The sequence below is a fragment of the Pyxicephalus adspersus genome, chromosome Z, assembly GCF_032062135.1.
Source record: "Pyxicephalus adspersus chromosome Z, UCB_Pads_2.0, whole genome shotgun sequence".
NCBI classification, from domain to species: domain Eukaryota; kingdom Metazoa; phylum Chordata; class Amphibia; order Anura; family Pyxicephalidae; genus Pyxicephalus; species Pyxicephalus adspersus.
This window is the reverse complement of record NC_092871.1, coordinates 59,531,585-59,557,444: the sequence shown is the minus strand read 5'-3', so window position 1 is coordinate 59,557,444 and position 25,860 is coordinate 59,531,585. Positions and strand designations below refer to the sequence as shown.

Below are 25,860 nucleotides of genomic sequence, written 5' to 3'. Positions count from 1 at the left end.
AGTAGCTACCCATCCCCATTAGTGGGCAGTATTATTCTTGGAGTTTTAAGTTATATTTCGAATGTCTTCTGTCCCATTATGGTACTCACGGCAACCTCTTCAGACTGTGAGTGTTTCTGCATAATGCCAAGTATGACAAAGACACAGGGACATAAATGTTGTTTCTGGAAATACAGCAAGTTTACAGTGGTTGCTTGGAGGGTGCAGCCATGATGCCCTGCACTCACATTCTTCAGTTTTCAGGGTAACTGACAACTGTGAGTATTTAACTTAGAAGATCTGGGACATCTCAAGGTAAGGAAGTAATACAACAGTGGAAATCTCAAAACTGAAGGCACGAATTACATCCCGTTTTGGGGTTTTTGTAACACTGCCTTGGGAATATACGTAAAAGAATGCCCAGAGTTGAGTTAGGTCTTCAACTCCTCCTTCCTCAAGAGGATATATTGCTTTATGTGCCTTTAACTGTTAATTACATATTAAGGCGGACCGAAACCCAGAATATTTACTTTACATCTACTAAGGGTAGACAATCTTCTTTTTTTTTTTTTTTTTTTTTTTTAAAGTAAAAGTTTTTTTTTTAAAAAGGGTGCAGCACAAGACAGAATGGGAGCGCAAAGCCTATGTCATGCATCCCGGGAGGCTCTTTCTGCTCCTTCTGCGCATGTTCGAAATAAGAGCCCTTTTATCCATGTTAAAAAAAAAATCTGATCTCATGCATGCGCAGTGAGATTGTCAATTTTTGCCCCCAATCTAAATCACCCGATCTCGCACCTGCGCACTGTGAGATCGGGTGACACATGAAGAAGTACCTGGAAGAAGAAGAAGTTGGTGCCCGGCTGAGGACTGATACCGGGACAATGCGGGACCCAAGTGAAGAAACCTTCTAACGGATTCACGGGATTAAAGGGAAGTTTTTTATTTTATTTTGGGTTTAGTTCCGCTTTAAGGCCTTGGCAGTGCTCCTATGATCTCAACTAATGAGGAGTTAATTTTTACCAACTGATGAGGAGCCGACAGTTGGTAGGAAGATTTTTCACATTTATCATGCCTAAAGGACAATGCCACACAAGCTTGGTTTTCATTGCTGGTGATAGGACACTGAATTTCTACTATTTAGATTTATTCTTAAGTTTATAGTAGGTGTTTATAAAGGTATTTCAAAGGAAATGTAAAGAAATTAAAGGAATGTGGCAGAGAAGGTGGAATAGGAAGAAACACCCATAGACAGCTAAAATATGCCCATAAATGCCTATATAGAGCCCTTTCAGTTCAACAGTGGCGTTGAGAGCATACACTAATCAGACTGTACAGTAGTAAAGCAACGTCATTCAGCATGAGGTAAGCTGCCTCCAAACCACATCTGAATGCTATTACACAGGACCTTCAAAGGTACTAAAAGGATCTGCTTCTTCTTCTAGTTCCTCGAATGCACCCTGACTTCTCCTTCATCCACAGAGACAGACGTCTGGAGGGATATCCCAATAACACACACACACAGTATGGTCTTAGGAATATACTCTAATCTTTATTTGACAAGGCAGTCTTTTTATACACATAGGTATACAAGGGGTGGTCTTTATTCACATACAGCTATTTAAGTTTTGGCCATATATAGTGTTTTTTGATACATTGCAAGGCTTACAAGACATACATTGTATTTCAAAGAATTTAGAATTTTCACCATCTGGTTAAAATTAAACTGAGTAGATAGAAGAAGAAATACAACTCCTTATACAAATATATGGCTCAAATTAACTCTAGCTATACAGTTCTGCAATAATACCTATTTAACCCTTCAGGTACAAACATATGCGGTGATATCATACTGGGAAGGAAACACTACAAACCATATGGGCCAACCAGCTGAGAATATTGGAATCTGCAAAAAGTTGGTGGGACAATTTTAAACATATTATGGTTCCTCCTAGGCATAGTATGCCCCCATGTAGTTTGCTGGCTGGAAATGTCTAATGAGCATTTTCAGTACTGCTGTCATGAACACACCCATTTAATATGTGTTACTGTACTAAACCTATATTTGACTGTGATGGGTTGCTGAATATGGATTCATATTTAATTGATGCTGCTGAGGATTACAAGTACTTGTCTGGATGTAGATATTTTTTCTAGTCTTGATGAATAAGCTGTTTTTGAAATTCTTGGCAATTACCATACACCTGAGAAAAAAGTACTATAAACAGACTGGGTGGTTTTCGACAATATGAAGAATCACATTTTCATGCTGCTTTAAGTCATCTTGTCCATTAAGTGAGTAATCCTCAACAGAGTTGCCAAATTGATAGGGAAACAGATAGGTAGCAAAAAATAAAAATAACAGATGGGTCTTTTTACTGTTTGTATTTAATACACAATATACATAATACAAGATAGTGTACAATAAATAAAAAATATATATAAATATATCAGTGTGGCAATATTTAGAACTACTGTAACCCCTTCCTTCTCATTTAAAGCATGCAAAAAGGTGAGGCTTCTTTTGATTCCTAAAGAATCTAGACATAAATTGCTGTAGTAGCAAGGAAGAAAGAAGATGGATCCTGGTAGGTCCTACTGCCAAACCGGATCATAGATGTATACCCTATTAGGGTCCTTAAGTCTCTTAATTCCTGACGTGTTTTGCCAAATTGGCTTCCTCAGGGGAGCTTGAGACATACATAAACTACTAAATCAAGCACATAAGAGATAGGTAACATAGTCTGAGTTAGTTCAATAGGTACAGAGTATTCAAATATCGTAAAAGTATATCAGTCTAGTATAGTCTATATAGTTAATGATATAAATCATAATGTATAAAGAAACTCAAGTAAAGGTAAAATATTACCCTCGAACTGTTACATACCCATATTGACAACAACAATCTATACCTTAGTAAGTGAAAGGTACTTTTGGATCAATTTCTGAGAATGTAATCTACTAATGTTAATCTAGTGTAGTAGGTAATTGTTATACTAAATATTATAAAAGACTTACTTGAGAACTGACGAGATATAGTATTATTGATGTGATTCAAGGCTCATTTGAGGCCAAGAGTGTCCAAATAAAACAATGGTAGTGTGTTACATCTATAGTAAGACATAAAATCTAATTAAATGTAAACCATATGTATATCAATATTTAAATTGTTTATTCAAAAAGAACTTACCATCAAAATTGGAGTTCAACTCAATCACATATTATTGTGATAGGTATATCAAGGTTACTCCTAACCACAGTTCCCAACAATAGCACCTTCTGGAAACGCATTAAGGGGTATGTCTCTAGGTAGTTTTTTAACACAATATATTATTATTAAATATGTACTCACTAATGTATAGGAAATACTCCTCCCCCAATAATGCTGTAATCTGAATTGTCAATGTTCATATAAATTCTAACTAGAAGGTGCTCCGGAGATTATCCCCTTCAAAATGGGATTTACCTGGGGAAATGCAAGGTGACATTGCTTAAAATTATTGAAGTCAAGTGGCTAGAAAACCAAATATTAGAAGGTAGGAAATATAATCCTTACCTAGGTGGTAGAGTAGAGGATCAGAGATACTGAATATCAACCTGAGCCAGATTGGCTTGAGGAAATCTCTACAGATTGAATATGTTGGGTAGGGTAATGGCTGCTCCGAAATGGGTTTTCTTTAGACATATTCATTAAATAATAATAAAGCAAATAATTTCTGCAGCTTATCTATTTGGAGTTAATATTGTCCTGACCGTGACCTATTGTGAAGAGTATCCTGCTGGAGATCAGGGAGATGACTTTCCAAACGTTCTAACATAATGCGGGGCGTGCCGCACCACGTAGGGACGCCTGGATATGTGAACTGGTGTACTCCACGTGGTTTGGGGAATGCCTTACCATGTGGCATTGGTTTTGAAATGTCATGGGGAAACATCATTGGGATCTTCCCCTTCCATCACGCGGCTCACTCCCACATAGCAGTGACAGGCTCCCAGCCCGACCGGCAAGGGGGAGGTGATCACAAACATTAGTATACAATCATATGGGGGGTGGGGGACAAGAAGAAAGCAGAGGGGACCATGTTGCTAGTCTACTCGGCAATTCCAGCTGGCGATATCATCGCCAGTATCCTCGCCCCCCGTAAGTCACGTTCATCTGAAGATGGGAAGAGAATGTTGGGTCTATGGACTAAATTTAATATCATTAGAAAGACAGATTTTTTCTAAACCTAAATAGAAAACAATGCAATATGTTTGGCCATGCGTATTAATGTATTGTATGCATATTGTGTATATATAGGTTCAGGGTAATTATAAATATAAGATTGTTGTTATCAGCATGATGGTATAAATAGGTTGACATATATTTACATCATCTTCATAAATTACCATGTATAAAGTAGTATTGTGACACTGAATTATTGTTTCACATCAGTGCCCTGTATAAGATAGTGCTGTGACATTTACTTATATGGGATGAAATATTCCAAGTACATCTATAACATATCCATCAAATTAATAATAGAAATATTACAATGCCCTGTAAAATATAACATTAACAACCTAGCCGTTAAGCCCGACCTTCGTACGGGCAAAAAAAAAAGGCTAGGATGGTTAACCCCGTATTTTTGTCGCATCCATACTTACCTGGTCCCGCTGTGCTCATCCAGCGTCGTTTTCGTATTCCAGCGTAGTCCTCCGTCCATCGTCGTCCGTCGGTCTCCCTCTCCAGCGTCAGGTGCCAGCGGGACCGGTAAGATGCCGTCCGGCATCTTTTGTTCCGCCGCCCGGCGGAACACAAGATGCCGGCCAGCGGAACACAAGATACCGGCCAGCGGAACATAAGATGCCGGTCGGCTTCTTACCTGGTTCCGCTGATCGCCGATAATCCTTCTTCATCCAGCGCCGGGTGTCTTCTGAAGCGAGAAGCCGTCCGGCTGAGAAAAAAATAGCCGGACTTCAAACATTTTTTATATTCATAATATCTACTAGAACCCTTGTTCGGACATATTTCTGTAAGTTACAGGTCTACAATTTAAAAAAAAAAAAATTCATGAAAAACAGTGGATCACTTTTGGTACAGAAATCTAGACCTCAGTGTAACGCTCAGGTTATAAGACTTCACGTTGGACAGTACTGAGTCCTTTGCAGTAACAAAATCCTTGAGATTGTACAAGCAAATGTATAAAAATACAAATAGGTAGATAAAAAAAATATATACATACACAGGGTTCTCCCCAGGCCCTTTTAGCTGGGTGCACCACCCGGCACTTTTCAGCACCCATCCGGCTGTTTTTGGGTGGTTAATAAAGGTTTTTGGTCACAATACAGGGGCTGCCACCCATCTACAATTTCTTCCCACCCGGCTTAAAAAAAATTTCTGGGTTGAGCACTGATACATATGAGTTAGGTAGGTAACAATGTATTTAAATATTTTTTTATTAATATAGTAGTGATATAATAGTCTTTTAATCCAAGGACAGGTTTAATGTAATATTTGAAGCACAATAGTTAAAACATTAGAGATGGGTCTCATAAGGTCCCTTTTGTTTATTTGCTTCCTAGTTTACCAGGGTTTGTATTAGAAGACCTTTAGCCAATGCTAACGTTTGAGGAATGGAAAAAGTGTGCCTTTGCCTTGATATTTATAGCTGCAGCAGCACCATAAGGGATGTACAGAAGTGCAGCTCATTGCTCTGGTTACCTGTGCTATTCTTGGAACATGTTCAGACATATTCAGTGATAAGGTTGAGATTGACATTTTAAACACCTGTTGATAAACCTTGCTTCTACCTCTTTCAGAGGTGCCATGTGTCCTTTGTACACTTCATGCATTGTTTCAAAGTCTGTTGAGCCCCAAATAGTTCATATCTTGGGAGTGCCTCTGCTTTAGAGACGAAAACAAAAGGAGTGGTTTGGTGGTTAAGCAAAGAAAAAAACTGAACAGGCCTAACACCCTATAGACCCCAAAATCAATGTATGCCATAAGTCAAAAGTAAGAATTTTGGAGCTTAGTGCATTTTTGGAGAATCAGCAGGTATTTTGTATACCAGAATAGCATTGTAGAACATTTCATATATATTTTGCTAATTACCTACTTAGAATTTTAGAACATTTCATATATATTTTGCTAATTACCTACTTAGAATTTTATCCATAAAGCTATGTTTGTTTTCCTTTTCTTGTATATAGGTAAATACTTGACAGCCACTCTTTCTCTTTATATCTTTCTCTTTATATATCTAAAACCAAAATAAGTATTTAAATTGAAATTAGGCTTTAAAGAAAAGGTAACATACTATTTTTGTTGTAATAATGTGTTGGTATTGTGCAGGTACAGGGAGACGACAGGGGTGTAGACCATGACGAAGGTGACAAATACAATCCAGATACTGCCTATGGTAAGTTCCAGGACTCCTCACTATAGGTCGTTAGTCTGTTGGGTGCCATAGTCGCAAGATAGAAGGTCAAGACCAAGTGCAGTAGTCAGGAGACGCTTAATGCCATCAGCATTGCTTTCTTCCTTGTGCTTTTCAGTTGCATTGAGTTTGTCCGTAATTGTGTGTTTCCCTCGGGATCTCTTCTCTAATCACTACACCCATAGGAAAGTCTGCTTTTAGTCCTATGTATTCCATGTTGTGAAACATTCATCCATCCTGCCATCTTCTCCTCCCCTCCTGCTCTTTTAGCCCTGTAACATATATTCTTCTCTGTTCTTTATTTTATGTTTCCCTTTTGATATCCATTCTGTGATTTACCCTCCCGTTTCACAGGCCTGGATTATATGGTCCCCGTCGAGGGTTATCTCTGCAGGCTGTGTCACAAATTCTATCCTAGTGACTCTGCTGCCCGGCTCAAACACTGCAAGTCCTTGATGCATTTTCAGAAAATCCAGGTTAGACCCTTCTCCTATTGCATGGCCTGGTTTCTGTTTTGTTTGACATGGCCACTCTCTGCGATCTTCACTGTCACATGAACACCTTACCATGCGTCTTTAGCTTTGACTTTAGATAACTGTGTTTCCATCCATTCTTGCTTCCTGGTCTGTCTTCTGGCTTATCATTCTACAACCTGCAGCATCAGCTCCCTAAATTATTGGCTTTTTGTGCAAATCATGAAGCCAGATGTTACCAAAAATAAGAGTCTCTTCACCACACGCCCTTATTGATCCTGGCAAGTAGAATCTATGCAGGACAAATCTGATCCTTTATTAAAATCATAAAGCAATTATTTGTAATTTGCCCTCCCTATGCTCGGGCAGGCTTTAGTAAAAAAGAGGGACAGTAGTGCTTGATTTACTGTAATTCCTATAGCTGCGAATTTCTAGGGTTCATGAGGAAAGGTAATTATAAATCTTTGATTACTTTGGACAACAAACACAAAAGCTTATCCATATAGTGTAATAATATATTAAAAAGAAATTACATTGCACAGTTATTACTGTTTGAGAAACAGCTTTCCAATATTCAGGCATTTCCAGAATTTTAGAGATTTGAGGTAGGTTTTCCTTTGGCTTCTAGAATTGTATAGATTGGAGGGAGTTGTCCCTTGGCTTCTGAAATGTTGTAGATTGAAAGGTTGACTCCTAGCTTCTGCAATATCAGAAAGTAAGGGAGTTATTAATTATTAAACATTATTAGTTTTTTTCTAAACAGAAAAGCAAAAAATACTGAATTATATTTTCCCCCTGCATTTTGCTTTGTCAAGATCATCAAGACAAGATATAATTATAGCGGTGCTTTTTTTTTTACCTGAAAATTTAATACAACATGAATAAATGTAGTAATCCATATTTATGATCATACAAGCCAATAAAGCACTGACAAAGTAAAAATAATGGCAAACTTATCGGTAACTTTATAGGCCTGCCTAAATGTATTCTGGGGATATGTTATTAGTCTGTTGCAAACACAACCATTTCTCGATCAAATCACTTACTTAATGTTAGTGTTTATTGTAACATTTTTAACTTAACACATGAAGGAACCTTAAAGATTGGTTTGGATCTGAAGTTTGCCCACACTATGTGTAGCTAAGCGCCGACACATGTCAGTTAATTAGCTTTGAATAGCTCATACAGACCAGAGGGTGGTTAACTTGTTTAAGAAGCCAAGGAATCTTTCTAACATGTAACTCTACCGTAAATCACTTTTAAGGAACAAGTTCCACTTTGCAAGCTGAAACTTGAAAAAAACTTGTCAAACAAAGATAAAGTTTTACTTGCTAGTTCAAATGATAGCACATGATAAAAGGTTAATGTTTAGGTAAAACCATCCATGAGCCTGTTTGTTCCAACTCTCAAGCAAAAGAAATATTAGCACTGGATGCCCATTTGATCTAGCACAGTCATTTTATTTTAACCCTTGAACTTACATTTACAGAGATACAAAACCGCAAAGAACCGCATGACTTCCAACGGTGGAATTTCCTCTTTGAAGCTGGAGGATGAACAAGAGAAAATAGCCAGCACGACCAGCCATGGAGATGGAGACTTGGTAACTCCTGCAGTTGAGAACAGCACAGAACCCACAAAGCTGGCCAGTGAGAATCGATCAAGAGTAAACATTGCAACTGGCAATGAAGATTGTAATGCAGGCTTTGATACTGTTGTGGGTACAAGTGAGGAAGATTCTGGATACCTTATGGAGCCAGAGATGCTATTTGTCAAAAGTGAACACAATTCAGAGGTAGAAAAGGCCACAGTTGGTGAAATATCTTGTCGTGATAGAACACCAAGCCCCATATGCCACAATTTTGTCTTGACTTCCAATGTAAATTAGTAACTCCCACAGTGAAAAGTGAGTGGTCGAGAGGGCTTATTCTTCTGATAAGCTCTAGTGCAGTGGTCTCCAACCTTTTGAGGCTCGTGGACCACTAAATGCTTGGACTCCGGACTGCGCATGCATGGGGAGCTGTTTGTCATTAAAATGAGAAAAAACCCCCCCCCCCCCCCCCCGTGTTGTCATGATGTCAGAATCCGCCAACTCTCCCATCGCAGGTCTGAGCCTGAGGTGGGTGGGTTGTGGCCGGTGCGTCCCCCCAAATAGGGTCCTGCTGCTGACCCCGCTGGTGGCAGCCGGAGCCATGGCCCACCTGTCATATGGCTGGGGGTTGGGGACCCCTGCTCTAGTGAGTGATGACAAAACAAATGTCAGGTCATTTATTTATGAAAGTGTATCTTACATATGTCATTTTCATACCTAAAGGCAGCATTCACAATTTCATGGTGGCTTTCTGCTTTTGTAAATTCAATGGTGTTTAGGGCCACATGTTTCAGAAGGAAAGTAAATGGCTGCTGATGTAGGTGAAAAACGAAAACTTGGCCTACCTGCTTTTTTAATGTAATGTGTCCATTCATACACAACTAAGGATATGTGTGCAATTTGTACATTGTGATATTTAGTATGTAGTATTCAAGCCTCAGAGTGATAAAGAAGCACCAGAGCAAGATAGATACTGTTGTTTTTAAGGAGATACACAAATCTGCAAGACCATGATTTGTATATAGTTCAGAACGGTTGGTAACTTCATGCAGATCATATTGGCGACTTGCTTTATTAGTTGTAATTTAGATTAAAAGGTTTCCTAAAGTTTTTCAGTATTTGTAGATAGATTATCTTGTCATCTCTTCCTGGACATGACCACCCTGTTCTCTTTGATGTCTCATGCTTTTCAAGTAACATCACATCCCAAACTGTAAAATAATATATAAGCCTAGCTAGTAAAAGATGAAGGAATAATGGCAGTTTTGTTAGGCTCATCCAGACATGATGATGACAGATTTTTCCATCTAGGATGAGGTTCATCAGGATAATAATTAAGGACAGACTTGATCTAATAGCTATCATCACCAAAAAATTCAGCTTTTAGTTTCCCTTTTGCAGCTGCTAATTTAAAAGAAATCAGGAATGATTGCACTAGTAGGCATAATCAATATATTTCTATTGAAAAATGGCAACCCAACAAAATGGGTCCCCTAATGTCCACATTGTGTATGTATGTAGTTGATGAATAATTAGATTTTTGCAGTGCTCTCAGTGACTGGCTGCAGTAACCCATCTCTGTAGATGGTATACTGTGTGTCATTGTTCAGAAGCCTGGCTGATTTTCACAAGCTGTTAGGTTCAGTATGGTGTTGAATGAAATCGTAGTGCAAGCATGCGGATTTTATTGTTCTTAATAGTGAAATGGGTACTGTGGGTACATGGAAAATAAAAAAAAAACATTCTAGGTGTCTGCAACAACATCCATACAAAGGAGACTGTGGCTCTATAAGTTGAACTTATGGTTCATGAAAAACTTTCCTTGCAGAGGAGAGGGTTAGACCGACACTGAAAGGGATTAACAGTTCATTTATGTCTAGGTGTTGTAAATACTATTTTTACTTTTCTTTATGCCTCAGGTCTACCTGGAGCCAGCATACTACCCTTATTTTTCTACGATTCAGGTGGGCCCTAAGCATCCTCCAGCAACAAGGCAAGAATATTGGTCTTGCACTGTAGGGAATATATAGTTAATTCAGAGGTGGAACTGGAAGAGGAACATGGAATAAGGCATAATATGTTGGTGCTTTATAAATAATGTTTATTAATTTTAGTAATATTAAAGCTAGTAAAAGTACAATTTAAACCACCCTTGATCATGTTCCTGATTGGTGTGTTGAAAGACATAGACCGCTTAGTAACTAGATTTCAGATGCAGGGCTGCAGTATCAGCCTCAATATCCTTATTGTAGGTATTTATTAGGAATTTAAGGACTATACATGGCTGACATAGGTCTTTGTGCTAACATTTCTATTTTTACAAAGGGTTATATTGAACCAATTTAAAGACAGATTCAGTTACTTGCTACTTAGTCTGCCTTCTGTGATGTAATGGAATAACCAAGTTACGAAAGAGAATGCAGCTGCTGCTTATTGGATTGGGTAGGGGCATATTTTGGGTGGGGACGATGACAGAGGTAAATGGTAATTGTGTGACTGTAAAGCAGCACAATTTATAAGAGTAACTAAGGTTATAAGGAGCAATTGTAAAATATATTAAGTAAGAAGGGTCAACCTATTACTTAAAATTGCCTTGGGCAGTCCTAAAGCAAAGCCTAAATCTTTGTGTAATTACATATGTATAAAATTCCTGCCAGTATTCAGTATTTCAAAGACCCCTACCATTTAAAGAAACATAGGATGACAGTATTATTTATAACCTGTAGGTCTGTGCATTCCTTTGTCACCTCTAGGAAGTTGTAAACATATTTCCACAATATTTAGGAATATTACCTGTACCTCCCGTTTTTATCTGATTCAATCTTTCCTTCAATGTCTGAAATATGGTAGAAGCTGCAGTACAGTGTACTATGCCATTATACAGCTCTTTGTTTTATCCTCTAATGTATGGCTCATACGGCAGACCATCGTGTGCAAAGTAATTTTCACTAAGGCTAGTTTCAGACATTCAGTGTCAAACTGCTGCTATGTGGCCGGTAGAGGAAAAACGCAACACAGGCAACATTATTACATATTTACCAGCAGAAGCCTTTGAGGGACCTTGTAGACTTATTGAAATGCACCTCAGCTCCCTCTGATTTTAAATGTAGTGTCACCCCTCTCCCCCCCTTACGGAAAGGCCTCTTGGTTGTCCTCAGTAGTTTGCTTCAAGCCAACAATAGCAAATGGCCAAGAAAAGAAAGAGTCTTTTGCTTTAATGGAACCAAACATGAACTGCCAGCAATACATGCTTCACTTCACAGTTCTTTGGAATTATTTGTAAGAGTGCTTCACTATTTAGTCCATATACAACTTTTTTAAGAAACAAACTTGTGATTTTTAAACATTTTTAGTATAAATAAAATTGTAGTGAAACAAGACTGTTGTTTTTTTTTTAGTTGTTTGAATTTCCTGTATGAAATATACACAGATGCTAACATAATGAACTCTAGCCAAAGCTGTTATTTTAGATATAATGGGGAAAGGTATGCTGCAGAAGATCTGGTGGGTAAGGTAATTTCTGCATACAATCTTGTGTAATTTATGGTCTGTTTGAAGGATTAAATGCAGGTACATTGAGATCAGTTTGAGACTTGTGAGACCATTCAGAAGTTAAGTACTTTTGGCCTGCTTTTGACCTCCTTATGACCTACACTTGACTACTTAAACTGATGCAAACAAAAGCTTACGGACACAAGCCCATTTTTATCTTGCTTATCCCGGGTAGAATATTACAAAACCATTTGACTATAGACAGTCACAGCCTTTGCAGTAAAGCCAACATGCTCAGGGCTTGGGCTCTCCTTGGGAAGAAGTGATTTTAATGCATAAGTCGGATGCCCCTTGCTGGGTCGGAGCTCTCCAATCAGTGGTCTGCATGAACTTCATAGATTACAGAGCTATAGTTCCGATTATGGGGAGGGGATGTCATTCTAGAGAGAGATCACTGCTTTCTGAAAGGTTCTGGCTCTTGGCATGATTGCAGATGACAGATTTTTCTTCTCAAGCTTTGATTACTTTTCAATTTAACTATAATATTTTGCTGCTAACTTGGTGCATACGGACAAAGCACAAGAAATCCCAGTTGTACATTTCATAATTCAGAAAATCCATTTTTTTTAATAAAATATTGATAATAAATAATAAAATGTCTTCTGTTAATATACTATTGCAGGAAAACAATTCTATGTATCTTCTGCACTGCTTTTCCCCTTCTGGTGATGCAGAAAAACAACAGTTCTACCATCCAAAGGAGACTGATAATCTGAGTGTCTGTTTCTCAAGACTGCTCAAATGACATGCACTTCATCCTTTCTAACGTGCATGGAGATGAGTTTGTGTGATTTGCAAAAAAGGGCATTTAAATTATAGCGACTGCATGCAGTTCTACTGAATTTTTTAAAGGCACAGAAGAACAAAAGGCTTAGAAGGCAATAACCCAGAAGAGAACCCTAGTTTGAACAAATAAGGGTTAGCTTTAGTGCTGTATGCAAAACAGCAGTGCCGGGCTCTGTACATAGCAAGTATGCAGCTATTGGAGGTCATCAACATGAATGTATTTGATTGCACAATAAGGCACTGATAAGGCTGTGGGTGTATGCAGCACAAACAATTTACTATATACAATTTGATAGTACCTGAATGGTCACCACTGCTGTTTATGGCATAATTTAGCAGTGGTCTATAAAAGGGGTTTGGTTCAAAGAGGCATTACAAGAATTTCTGGTAGCATATTTCTATCATTTCTCTCTCTTAAGCATTAGGATCATGACAAAAGATCTGCATGCTGCTTCCTGTGGTCTGTGCTGCATTTAATGTATAAAGTAAAATAGAAAAAGAAGAATGAACAAAGAGTATTATATTGTGGAGCTAGTGCTGCAGTTCAACCCTGACAGCCCTCTAAAACAAAGAAGCTAAACCTATACTGGCAAAAAGTCACAGTCCCTCTAGTGAACCCAATTTGCCATTACCATGTTACACAGTGTGTGTTTCCACCCAGTGGCACAGCCTTTGTGAATACCGGTAAGGGCCAACAGTGGAGAACTCCTGTCCTCGGTAACGCATGCTTTTCCATAGATGCTCCAGCCTTTTCCTTAAGCTATACACAGTGAATATGTCGATGATGCCAATGAAGTATCTCTGCTCTGGCCCATCCATCACATGCAAAGGATTTCTGTAGTTTGGAAGTAAGCGGCGGTTTTGTGCCATGACATCAGATATATCAGATACTGTGCTGACCTGCTGGCCAATCTTCTTCATGGGTGGACGTTTAGTGGAGGTAATTTTTGGGGTGCCACTATAATCTGTGCTGCCCTCCTCTTTATCCACAGAATCGCCTTCTTCTTCAACAGTGCCAGGGACAGAGGCACAGTGGGATGTGGTAGGACTACCAGTCCCGTTTACAGACCTGAAAATCAAAGAATATTATATTCTCATACCTTCTGCTACACCTAAAAAAAAAGTTGCTGTTAATTTTTAAAAAACTATATTTTAAGGTAGACACTAGTATTCCAATGTATGGACCAGAAAATTCCTATTTGTTGTCTCTGGTTACGTTTTAGTGCGAACAATGAGGTTGGCTAAGGACCAGTTTTGGCTCTTCTCATCAGCATGTAGAGGCTGGAATCCTACTAGCAGGCTGTAGTCCAGGACATTCAGCTCACGTAGGAAGCCGGTGTCCAGCTCTGTTTGACGAAGCAACCAGGACCGCTGCTGATCTGTGAGAGATGTAATAAAAAAAGCATGAAGGTTTTATGGTTAGGCAAAGCCAAGAGTGACACAAGAAGACCTTCCTTCTGTTTTTAGTCACCTTACAGAAGTGCAAGCTGAAATAGTGGGAGAATTGAACTTTTACCAGTGGAGAAAAATCCTGCCATGATCCATGGATGACCCCCAAAAAATCTTAGTATGTGCACCAGTTTTGGGAAGGATTCTAGACTGTCTAGAAGGCACTACAATCCAAATCTGCGATAGTAATGTGTATATGTCCTCTGATTTCCGGAAAAACCTTGGCTGGCATAAAAGGGTCAAATAGTAGCAGGGTGACGGGAAACAGAGGAAAACTGGCCCTAGGGGAATTTTTCTCTGTGGGTTCCTGGTAGATGAAAAACTGGTCTGATGTCACACAGACAAGATGCAAGTTCTTACTGCAGGTGGAGCTTTATGATCTACAACAGCTACTGTGTGACATCAGTACTCAAGTAATCAACCCTACCCACTCTGCTTTGTGCTCCTATCAACATGGTCCCTGTTGGCACATATGCCATGGATGCAACTGATTGTTCATTAGTTCTGTTCCTCCATTTCCCAGTGCTGCTGTTCAGGGGATGATAGGTTGATACCAAGACAGACCAAGGTACTTATACTAGCCATGTGTAACAATACATTTAAATTGTATGACCAGCTAAAAAAAAGAATTTAAGCTTAATTCTGTCCAAATTACAACAATTTTAGCAGACGAAAAAACTGAAAATCCCTGATAGCAAAACAAACAGAAATAAGAGAAAGACTAGAACCCCTGTCATTTCCTACTTTAATATCATTACAGTAAGGCCTAAAAAAATAACTAATGTAGCCTCAGTTAAAATTGTGAGCAAGTCCAAAGATAAAATATCAAATTTAAAACCAATTTAAAAAGAGAGCATGGTCAGGTGACTTTAACAAAGACATGTAACTGAATTCTCAGCACACCATTTTTTCTACCTAATGCATTAGTAAATCCACTTTCCTGAACAAAATATAACATAAACAATCGCTACATAAATAATTTTGTATTTTAACATTACTAAAATTTGCACCCATTGTAATCTTCTAAAAACACCAAATAATTAAATCAAATCCTGTTGGTGCACAGAAATGTCACTTCTTGCTTGTGTGATTGGTTCACTAATTTCTCTGTATGTCTGTTTTGAGATACAAGTGAAGTTTTAGGCATCCTCTGTGCTTGGTTAGGAAAATCTAATCTAACCTCCTGCAATAGCACATTTAGTTTTGGTGAAATACTGGTAAAGGTTAACTACTTCTAAAGGGATGTATGACCTGTAGCCTCCTTGAACATTGGAAATATACCAGCTGATTATAATGAACCGGGTACTCCCATTACGAATTTGTGGGGTACATGGCAAAATGGAATCTGTTCTTCCAAACAGAGCAAGGTAGGAGTCTGCTATAACATATCCAAAACTCATTGCTTCATGTGCATTGGTTATCCAGGGAAATTAGGTTGTTTTTTTATTTTCCTTAACAAAGAAATACTTTAATTTGGTTTCACCTGTTTACTAAGGATAATTGTTCCAAAACACAAAACATAACCTGAACCATCAGTCAGTGATCCAATCATACAGGTTGTATATATGTTCAGGACCAGTGGTGGACATAGCCAACAGTGAGCTCCTGTGCAGAATTGACTGCGATGGTCTAATTTTCTGAGTAGGGTCCGAGGCTCTTGTTCAGCGGCACACTTTGCACCATTTTATGTCCACCCCTTTTCAGAATATGACCTAAAAGAATATACACTCACCCAAACAGATGACTTTGCTTTCAAAGTTCAGATCCTTAAATACTTGCAAGACTTGACTTCCTTCTGGTTCTGGTTCAGTCCAACGGCTTACTTGGCAGCCTTTGATATCATAGCTGCACAGATGGGGGAGACAAAGCAGTTACTAATATTACCCGTGGCTGCCCTAAAAGTGGGAAATAAAAAAAAATCTACCGTCCAATGATCCTCTCATCTGGGAAGAAGACGCTCTGCATGATGATAAAGTATTTCTGTAACAAAGGACATTGAATCACCATCAAGACTGTGAAAATAGCCTAAAGGGTAAGTATAGTTTATGTTTATGTATGTTCATTATATATTATGGTGTTTACTCTAAAGTGTAAAGAAACCCTTTACATAATATGACATGACTTTAAAATTTCTTTTTTATTATCTTTGTCTTTTGGTAAATATGAAATATTTTATATAAACATAATGCAGTTTTGCATTTAGCCAGCAGATGGAGGTTTCTTTTTTTTAACAACTAAAGATGAAATTGGTACATAGTTTAAAGCCTACCTAAACTCAGAAATTTCAATTTACATAAATAGGTAGACAACCCTTTTATAAGTAAAAATTCTGTTTGTTTTTTCTGTCAGAAAAAAAAAAAAGGGTGCAGCACCACCCCCTAATTCTCGATAGCGAGCGCAGAGCCTCCCAGGATACCTATGTCATGCATTCTGGGAGGGTCTTGGGTGCTCCTTCTGTGCATGCCCGAGCATGCAAAGTAAAAAAAAAATTGCCATTCTCACAAATGCACAGTGAGATCAGCAAGTTTTTCCCATCAATGGTACTGGATCGCACGCCTTGATTAGGTGACGTAGGAAGAAAAAACAGAAAAAAAGAGGCAAAAATGGCAGCGCCCAGAGTGCCGGCCCGAAGAATGATGCCATGTGGGACCCGATGGAAGAGCCTCTGGACCAATCAACTGCTCTGTGGGATTGAAGATAAGTGTATTTTTTTTGTTTTGGGGGACTTTTGAGTTTAGTTCCTCTTTAAGTAGTACCTCCCTCCTTCTCATCCTCCTCCCATTTTATGGTTCTGAGTCAAGTTTAAATTGCAATGTGCCAATATAAAACATGCTGTGCTGTCTCTCTAAATAAATTTTAGAACTCCTGGAAATTTATTATAATGTAATACATTTGGAAAACGAACCTTGTTTTAAAAAAATATAATAAAAAAACAAATAAAATTGACCCAGGACATTTATATTTTTCATTTAGCAACGGTTGAGATATTGGCACAAGGTGTGCATAATGAGTGGGCTGAACCACAGATTTGTATTGTGGGAAAGAGAAGTAAAGCACAGCCATTATGTTTGTAAAATAAAGTTGTTCTTCGCAGGAAAAATACAGGGTACAATTTATAAAATACATATACACACATGCGCACCTTTTTCTCTTGTTCCCTTGTAATGCTGTGAACACCTGGAAAACAACAAAGTAATTGAATTATTTTATTAACTAATATTGACTAAAACATATGCAAATATAATTTTAGGCTTACCCTACGTCTTACATTCTGACTGTGCAATCTTCAGATTTATCAAAATTATTTATGTAATATAATTACATGTAATATAATTATTATATGTAATATAAGGACCTACTTAACCATCTAATCAATTTGTATCCAGACAGGCCCCTGCACTACACACTTTGTGACAGCATTAAAGCTAAGTCTACATGGACTGTTTCACCAGTGTTTACCCTGAGCATTTAAATACCAGTGTTTGAAATTTCCAATTTATTTCAATAGGTTAGTCCACACCAAAGCTTTTTCTTGTGAGGCTGCATACTGCAGTGTTTGAAAAAACACTCCACACCTTCAGGATGACATAATGGCGGCATGTTAGGTCATTTTTAGATGTTTGGAGGCGTATTCTTCATTCTAACGCTTCTTTGCCACATGTCTTTTTTCAAAATGACTTTGTAAATGCTTAAAACTCATACAAAATCTGTATGAGCTTTTTTAAATGTTGACTAATTGGTTGTTGGGTGCATAGTGGTAATCTAGATATATGATAAATAGCAGGAAGGTTGTGTTCATTTTGCGTGATCATGCATCCATCCAGTGTATGGATGAACTTAGACTGACTATTCCACATGTATTAAAACATCAAAAACTACAGGCACAAGTGGATAAATGTATTTCACATGTGTGCATGGTGTTCTCACCCAGGATCTTCACCAGCAGGGAGTGAGGATAGGCCTGGAAGTGCTGCATGTAATTTTTTAGGATTCGCAGCATAAAATTAACCTCTCGCTTACTCTGAGTCTTAAGGAAGAATCGCTTGTCGTTTCTAAAAACAAACACACATAGAGTTAAATTGCATGTAAAAGCAAAACCCCTTTTTTTTATATTTGACCAAAATGTCAGAATTTGAGATTTACCAAAATGTCAAGGCAGCAAAATAAAAGAGGCTAATTTTGTTATTATTATAAAAAAAAAAATAAAAAAAAAAAACACTGGCAATGTCTTTTATAGCTAGATGTGTCTTTACAAGTTTCATCCTGGTGTTTCGGAGACATGAAGACAATAATTTTAACTCTGCCCCACTTTACAACTCTCTTCCCCCCCCACACACACACAAAAAGGCTAAATATTTTAAAAATTGCAAATTCTTAATGTGTTCTAATATATAGTTAAGAAACAGCCATGCAAGATGAACATTGCAGTAAATAGGTTTTATTCAGAAATCCTTTAAACTCACGTTAGAAAAAAGTCTGCTTTACTCTTGGAGTTACTGATAAACTGCAAGTAGTGGCCACACGATGACAGAGAGTGTTGGTAACCTTCCTCAGACATCCCAAGAGACTGGCGGAAATGCTGGAACAAAGAACCTGCGTATGTCCTCATCACATAACCCTGGTTATGCAGGATTGGAAATAAAAGCAAATATTAATTTAAAGACCTATTCCATCTAAAAGTTTTGTGTGAAAAGGTTACAGTCTCTAACCATCAATGGGTGTATTTGTCCAGTAGTGCCTTTATTTTATATAGATCAGATACCTCAACCATAAATTAAATCTAATTTGGGGGTAGAAGACAATTAACCTATAGGTATTATTTTGTGATTGTGGGAGGAAACCAGAGTGCCTAGAAAAAAATCAGGACATGATCTGAAAATAAAAATGGTTCACTCTGGAAAAATGTTTTAGGCCGTTTACCCAACCTTTCTATGTTGGACTATTTCATAATAGAACAATCATCTCCAGTTTAGGTAAAGTACAATAGCAAAAATAATACACAATAGTAATTTGTATTAACCGTGGATCCCATTTAATCACTATAGTATATAAGGTTAGCAAAACATTGACATCTGGGACCCAGTGGAAGATTAGCAAATAATCTGGGATCATTAGAAGCAAAACTAAATGCCATTTCAGACTTAAAATCAACAACCGCGTTCTACTGCAGGCATGGTTCCAAGTTGCTTCTGGCCTTGCAGTTACTGTCTTAAAGGGCCTAAATACTAGCCATACAACTAGCTTTTAGTTGTTTTGTTCAATAAAGAACATTGTTTGAATATTATCTATATCTAAATCCAGATATCATCTTTTATAGTTAACTGTCATCACACTCACTCCATCACATTGCCCTGTAGATTTACTTACTATTTATTGATTGCAGTTCTAAACATGAGTATTCTAAAGTTTTTTATAACCTGATCTCAAAAAACTTATTAAACCCTTAACAAGGTTCACAGACCAACTTTTCAGCTTCCACCTAAAACTGGCACATTAGCTTTGTGCATTAACTGGGTCATAACTTGTCTCTCACAGCGAGTTCATGAAAAACCCAACCTATGCTTTTATAAAAACGCTTACGTTATGTCCTTGTGTTAGTTTTGAAGTGTAATCTTCATCTGTAAATTGGATCTATAAAGATAAAGACAAGATTAAATCAATAATTATACACCTTTTTTTACAATACTTACAGTATTTTATCTAATTTAGTTTATTCATATCTGTTTTCATCAAGTTATAGGACTCCTTCCTCTTTGGCCTTTTATTTGCAGGGTTGGAGATTACATTACTGACCTCTTCTGGGTAGAATGACGCTTGGCATCTTTCAACTCAGAAGACTAAATATGTGCTATGATAAAAGAAAATTTGTACTGCAGAGGAACAGTACCAGATAAAAAGTGAATTTTGCAGCTTTTTTTTAACCTTTATGGGGGAATATTTCATTTTTTAATAAAGCTTGGAGTTGATTAGTTATAACCTCCAACCCTAACACTTAATCTGCCCTAACTCTTCATGTGAAATGCTGGCAATACAGGGGCTTTATTTGATCCAACAATAAAACAATATGTTTTCATGTTTTGATTGAATCATAAGTAATCATAATAAAGCTAATTGGATCTCAAATAATTGCTTTTCTTTGCTGTTCATAATGAACTTCTGAAATTAAAAGTAACTAGATTGATGTAAGATAATTTTTCACAAGTATGGATTTGAATGAACGTCCTAGATTTCTTCACTTGCAACCCATTGTTAGCAGCGAATGTTAGTGAACAGACAAGTGGCTAATCTTTAACCTCCATGGCAGTATGAATATTGAAGATTTTTAAATGTAAAAGTGGTACATTTAAAAATCCTCATTATTTTAAACTTCACGCCAGGTGCCGCCTACCATCTCCACGGTTCCGCTTCCCAGCGAGGCACTTGCGAGCAGATGCCTGGCCGGCATCTGCTTCCCCTGGCCTCGCGTCCCCAACGCTCACACACCGGGGATGCAGATGACACCACAGACATCGCTGGAGGATGAGGGACGCACTGCTGAAAGAGGCCGATGGAATGTGGGACTGGGTAGGACTTTTATTCTCCCTGGAAATTCCTCAGGGTTTACTGCTCTGGTATTGAAATTCCTCCGAGTCAAATTTGGGAATACTGCTAGGAAGGTTAATAAGCTGACTTTATAGTCAGGGCCCCCACCAGGGGGCCCTGACTATAAAGTCAAGAAGTTGACTTTTGCAATGCTGGAACTTTTAGACATGGTAGAGGGGAACTCAGAAAGTTTACCTAATATGGGTCCCAAATTTTCTGACAGTGGGCATTAGTGACATATAAACAAACATGCCTTACCGGTACATCACTCTGAAAGACATCTTGAATAGCATCCCTAAGCCCTTCTTTAAGGTCACAGGTCAAAGTGTAGAACTCATGTTCTTTGTCAATTTCAAAAAGTCCAAGGAGTTTCCAGCGTTGTCTAAGTTTCCAAAAGAGCCGACGCCTCCTGGAACTGCCACGGGACTCCCCCTATAAGAAATAGTTTATTATTGTTTTCTAGTGTTCTAAATTGCTCTGAAATGTTTTTCAATATGAAACAACAAACCAAATAAACCACAGACATCACTGGACTTACAAAAGCCTTGCTCATTAGCGCTTACAATTTAGCGATGAACAGGAAATTATACAAAGGGCTTTTAAAAAATCTCCCTATACAAAATCTTTAGAGAAAGGGTCTGCTACAGAAAGAAGGAAGGTAGTGAATTACAGTTTAAAATGAAGCTTAACACACAGCAATTCAGAATGAACATGATTAAAACTGTGGTTCTAGCAGCATAGCTAGATTAAAAAAATAAAAAGATAGCACACATGATATCAGAGGCCAGCAGGAGACAGATGGATAATGATTGATTGAAATACTACTACTACTGCAAAGTTCTCCATGAAAGGGACAAGTGAAGCAGATACAATGGACCCAGGTACAGTAGTGCACAGTCAGAACATTTGTGGCACCTGTGATGCTGAGCATGTGAGCTGTGTGTAATCAGCCCTTTACCACTCATCTGATGTACCATCATCAACAGAGAGGCAGGGCAATGTCAGCATGGGGGGCAAGAACCAGCCTGGGTACAGGAATGCAGCAATAACTGAAGTGCTGAGCACAAGTTATGAAGAAGTGTAGAGAAAGGAAGAAAAAATAAGTTAGTAAGATGAGAAAATAAAAGAGAAGAGTACATAACCAATAACACAACATAACAAATGAGTAATGCCAGGAACAGTTGCCTAACTCCGTTGCTCCAGAAGTACCACGAGCAATTGGAGATTGCAGTTTATTACACATTATTTATTAGTTACCCAGAGCATCCAATACAAATTCATATGATTTTTGCTGGCAGACTAATTAAAGCTAATTTCTGATTGACTGCATGTCACCAAAACTATCAATCAATATTCTGAAATAAACATATTGATTGTGATCGATATAGCTGGCCTCCTAAAAATGCTAATTGCATGTCTTTCTCTGATTTCAGAAAACTGCAGTGTAAGTAACTTAAGTTAACATTGCATCAGCCTCTTGCATAACTTGTACAGCAGGGGAGTCAAACTCAAATACACAGAGGGCCTAACCCCTTTCATATGAAAACAAAGAGCTTTTGCTTCACATTCAATCTGGAACAAGCCTATAATAAAGAAAGTGGCATAAAAAGTTTTTTTTTTAAATTTTATTTAAGAAAAAATCTTATGCCTCTTTCGCTATTTGTAGCCTTCTGAGTTAAATTTCAATGGTAACCTTTTTGCACAGGCTAACAATAATAATAACAATTTTCTTCTATGAAAATCCAACCATTCAAGTCCATGCCCTGGAGTATCAAGGAATAGTACAGCTGAGGGGGAGTGCTGGAAATGCCAGACACGGCCAATGCGGAGTTAAATCTTATAAGTGGCCCGCCGCTGATACTCCCTCTTCATTGAAATTCTAAAATTCCCGGCATTATTTGAGTCTATAAAACAGTCCAATGCAAGGGCCACGCTTAGGCAGAGAGCCCGCTGGTCTAAAGACGGGAGTGATGCCGGGAATTATAGTAGTGTCGCTATTTCAATGCAGCAGCAGGCAAACTGCAGTTCATGTTTAGAATTCCTTTGGGGGCCACAAAAAAAGGACGTTGGGGGCCAGATTTGTCCCCCGGGCCAGAGTTTGACACCCCTGTCGTACAGCAAAGCTCAGACTGGCACAGAGAGTAAATGACATTGCTTTCCCCTGAAAAGACTAGTAGCTTGATTGTCCCTGACTGTCCCTCTCCTTAATTTTCCCACCTCTTGGATTGTAAGCTCTTCGGGGCAGGGTCCTCTCCTCCTCCTGCGTCACTGTCTGTATTCATCTGTCATTTGCAACCCCTATTTAATGTACAGCGCTGCGTAATATGTTGATGCTAAGTAAATCCAGTTTAATATTAATAATAATAATGTATCCAGAGGGAGGTGCAAAACAACAGGTTAAAGTAGCAAATAGGTAATGAGTGATAAAGGAATTAATCAGAATGGGGACAGGAAAGAGCAATTTACAGGTTACACTTTACCCTTCCATTCATCGAACTGGTCTTTAAAACCACTTTTTAAAAAGTAAAAGCCAAAAAATATTTTTAAAGACAAAAAAAATAAAAAAAAACAATTAAAGAATGTATCACATGTAGCGTTTATATATTTGTATCGCTTTTTTTTAAATAAATTATACATACCAGGCAGAATATTAGATCAGGGGATTTCTCACCTTCTGCATGCCCACATATTGGACTGAGTCACGTCTTCCTTCCAGTTCCATTGTCCCAATGCTCAGCTTCCACGTGCCCTCGTGTTATTCTTGGTCACAGGGAGTTTTACCTACTGCATCCACTTCTTCCAAGTGACATTAACCGGTACCGGGTTTTCAGCTCCTTGAATGCAGCATTGAAACTGCACAGACTCCCTCCTGCTCTGCCACCCAGTCCTGGTCCTTCTTTCCTGGACCCTCCCTTCCCTTCTCTGCACATTCTGTTACACTAACTGAACAGTAGAACAGTCAGGCCTCTTCCATAAACCGGGGACAGGGGACACCGAGCTAGGGGTCTGTGTGCTGCATCCCTTTCTACAAATATAAAATAAAATGATCCTTGTATGAAAAAGGCCCAGGGGTTTGAGAAGTCACTGAAACACCTGCTCCTGTAGCTCTGCAATCATCTTTGGCAGATTCCCCACCCTGTGCTGTAAAATAGACTGTTCCATTAAAATGACTGCAGTACAGTGGGATAAGACACAGTCCTTAGACCAGTGATGAGAGGGTGTAACTGTCAGCACACAGTTTTTTTGTTTTTTCCTTGAAATTGATATGATAAAATCCATGGAGCTCAACTAAAGGAAAGTCAGTATGAAGTCCCTCAGATTATAAATAATTTATATAATTTAGCCATTACATAATCTTAATTCTACCCTATAGGGACAAAGAATACAATAAATACCTGGAGCAACATCAAAGTTTCCTCTGCAGTCTACAGCTGCAAAAAATGTCCAGAGTTACATCAAGTCAATCAAGTTCAACCACTAGGGAAATAAACATAACCCAGATATAAAACCCTATGGATATAGTTTGTTCCGACATCTTTTTGTAATGCATGGCAACGCACATTGGTATTATACCATGTCCTTCATTCTAAATAGCACCCCAATCCACCTTGCTGTTGGAAAAACATCAGTTCTAAATCACCAAAATATTGTAAATGTGCCCTAAAAGGTATATCTAAAACAAGAGTAAAATAGTAATTTATATCAGATTACCAGTCCTTGGATATGGTGGTTGTACTAGCCTTTTTAGCTTAAACAATGCAGGTTAAAGTGAAATTAAATTTAAAATAGAAAAAAATTACAACCAGGCAATGTCTCTTATGCAAAAAAAAAAAAAAAAATTCAGTCAGCGGAGAGCCATTGGGAAATTCCAGTTTGCCCCTTCCAAAACCAGTTTTGCTTCCTGGTATGTAAGTGTGCCTACGCACAGAGATGTGGGTGTAAAACATTTTTCTTTTTTTAATAAATTTCCCCCCTTTCCCTAATTCCAGTAATTTAGTTTATTGTATTCAGCATAACAGTAAACACAATGTTTACCCTGTGACCCCACTGAAGGGAAACATATCTAGTATATACTGTACACACCTGGGGGAGTAGTGTTATAATCTGCAGTGCCTGTGGGGCAGTTTTTCGATCCGGGGTGCTTGGGGGAGCAGGGTTATGATCCAGGGTGCCTGTGCGGGTAATGTTATGATCCAGGGTGCCTGTGGGGGCAGTGTTATGATCCAGGGTGCCTGTGGGTGGTGTTATGATCTGGGGTACCTGTGGGGCGGTGTTATGATCTGGGGTTCCTGTGGGGTGGTGTTATGATCTTGGGTGCCTGTGGGGCAGTGGTATGATCTGGGGTGTCTGTGGGGGCAGTGTTATGATCTGGGGTGTCAATGTGGACAGTATTATAATCTGGGGTGTCTGTGGGGGCAGTGTTATGATCTGGGGTGTCTGTGGGGGCAGTGTTATGATCTGGGGTGCCTGTGGAGCAGTGTTATGATCTGGGGTGTCTGTGGGTCCAGTGTTATGATCTTGGGTACCTGTTGGAGCAGTGGTATGATCTGGGGTGTCTGTGGGGGCACTGTAATGACCTGGGGTGTCTGTGGGGGCACTGTTATGATCTGGGGTGCCTGTGGGGGCAGTGTTATGATCTGGGGTGCCTGTGGGGGCAGTGTTATGATCTGGGGTGCCTGTGGGGGCAGTGTTATGATCTGGGGTGCCTGTGGGAACAGTGGTATGATCTGGGGTGTCTGTGGGGGCACTGTAATGACCTGGGGTGTCTGTGGGGGCACTGTTATGATCTGGGGTGCCTGTGGGAGCAGTGGTATGATCTGGGGTGTCTGTGGGGACACCGTAATGACCCGGGGTGCCTGTGGGGGCAGTGTTATGATCTGGGGTGGCTGTGGGGCAGTGGAATGATCTGGGGTGGCTGTGGGGCAGTGAAATGATCTGGGGTGTCTGTGGGGGCAGTGTAATGATCTGGGGTGCCTGTGGGAGCAGTGGTATGATCTGGGGTGTCTGTGGGGGCAGGTGTCTGTGGGGGCAG

General features: G+C 38.8%; 2 protein-coding genes across 7 annotated transcripts in view; one reads left to right on the top strand and one right to left on the bottom strand.

Annotated features, from left to right (window-relative positions):
• Nucleotides 1-9,676, top strand: part of CIZ1 (CDKN1A interacting zinc finger protein 1) — a 39,851-nt gene extending 30,175 nt beyond the window's left edge. The window contains exons 14-16 of the mRNA XM_072430423.1: nt 6,311-6,377; nt 6,750-6,871; nt 8,358-9,676. Coding sequence (XP_072286524.1) covers nt 6,311-6,377; nt 6,750-6,871; nt 8,358-8,756 — 588 coding nt within the window. The 3' untranslated portion in view covers nt 8,757-9,676. The remainder of the gene's footprint in view (nt 1-6,310; nt 6,378-6,749; nt 6,872-8,357) is intronic.
• Nucleotides 7,370-25,860, bottom strand: part of PIP5KL1 (phosphatidylinositol-4-phosphate 5-kinase like 1) — a 29,021-nt gene continuing 10,530 nt past the window's right edge. For 3 of the 6 annotated variants that reach the window (XM_072430429.1, XM_072430427.1, XM_072430426.1), the window contains 9 exons: nt 21,087-21,260; nt 19,827-19,877; nt 18,710-18,864; nt 18,174-18,298; nt 17,389-17,423; nt 16,171-16,226; nt 15,979-16,091; nt 14,014-14,176; nt 12,544-13,866 (listed from right to left, as the gene is read on the bottom strand). In XM_072430429.1, coding sequence (XP_072286530.1) covers nt 13,434-13,866; nt 14,014-14,176; nt 15,979-16,091; nt 16,171-16,226; nt 17,389-17,423; nt 18,174-18,298; nt 18,710-18,864; nt 19,827-19,877; nt 21,087-21,260 — 1,305 coding nt within the window. In that variant the 3' untranslated portion in view covers nt 12,544-13,433. Of the gene's footprint in view, nt 7,569-12,543; nt 13,867-14,013; nt 14,177-15,978; nt 16,092-16,170; nt 16,227-17,388; nt 17,424-18,173; nt 18,299-18,709; nt 18,865-19,826; nt 19,878-21,086; nt 21,261-23,499; nt 25,556-25,860 lie in introns of those variants that run through there. The other 3 variants (XM_072430425.1, XM_072430424.1, XM_072430430.1) reach the window with 3 other exon arrangements.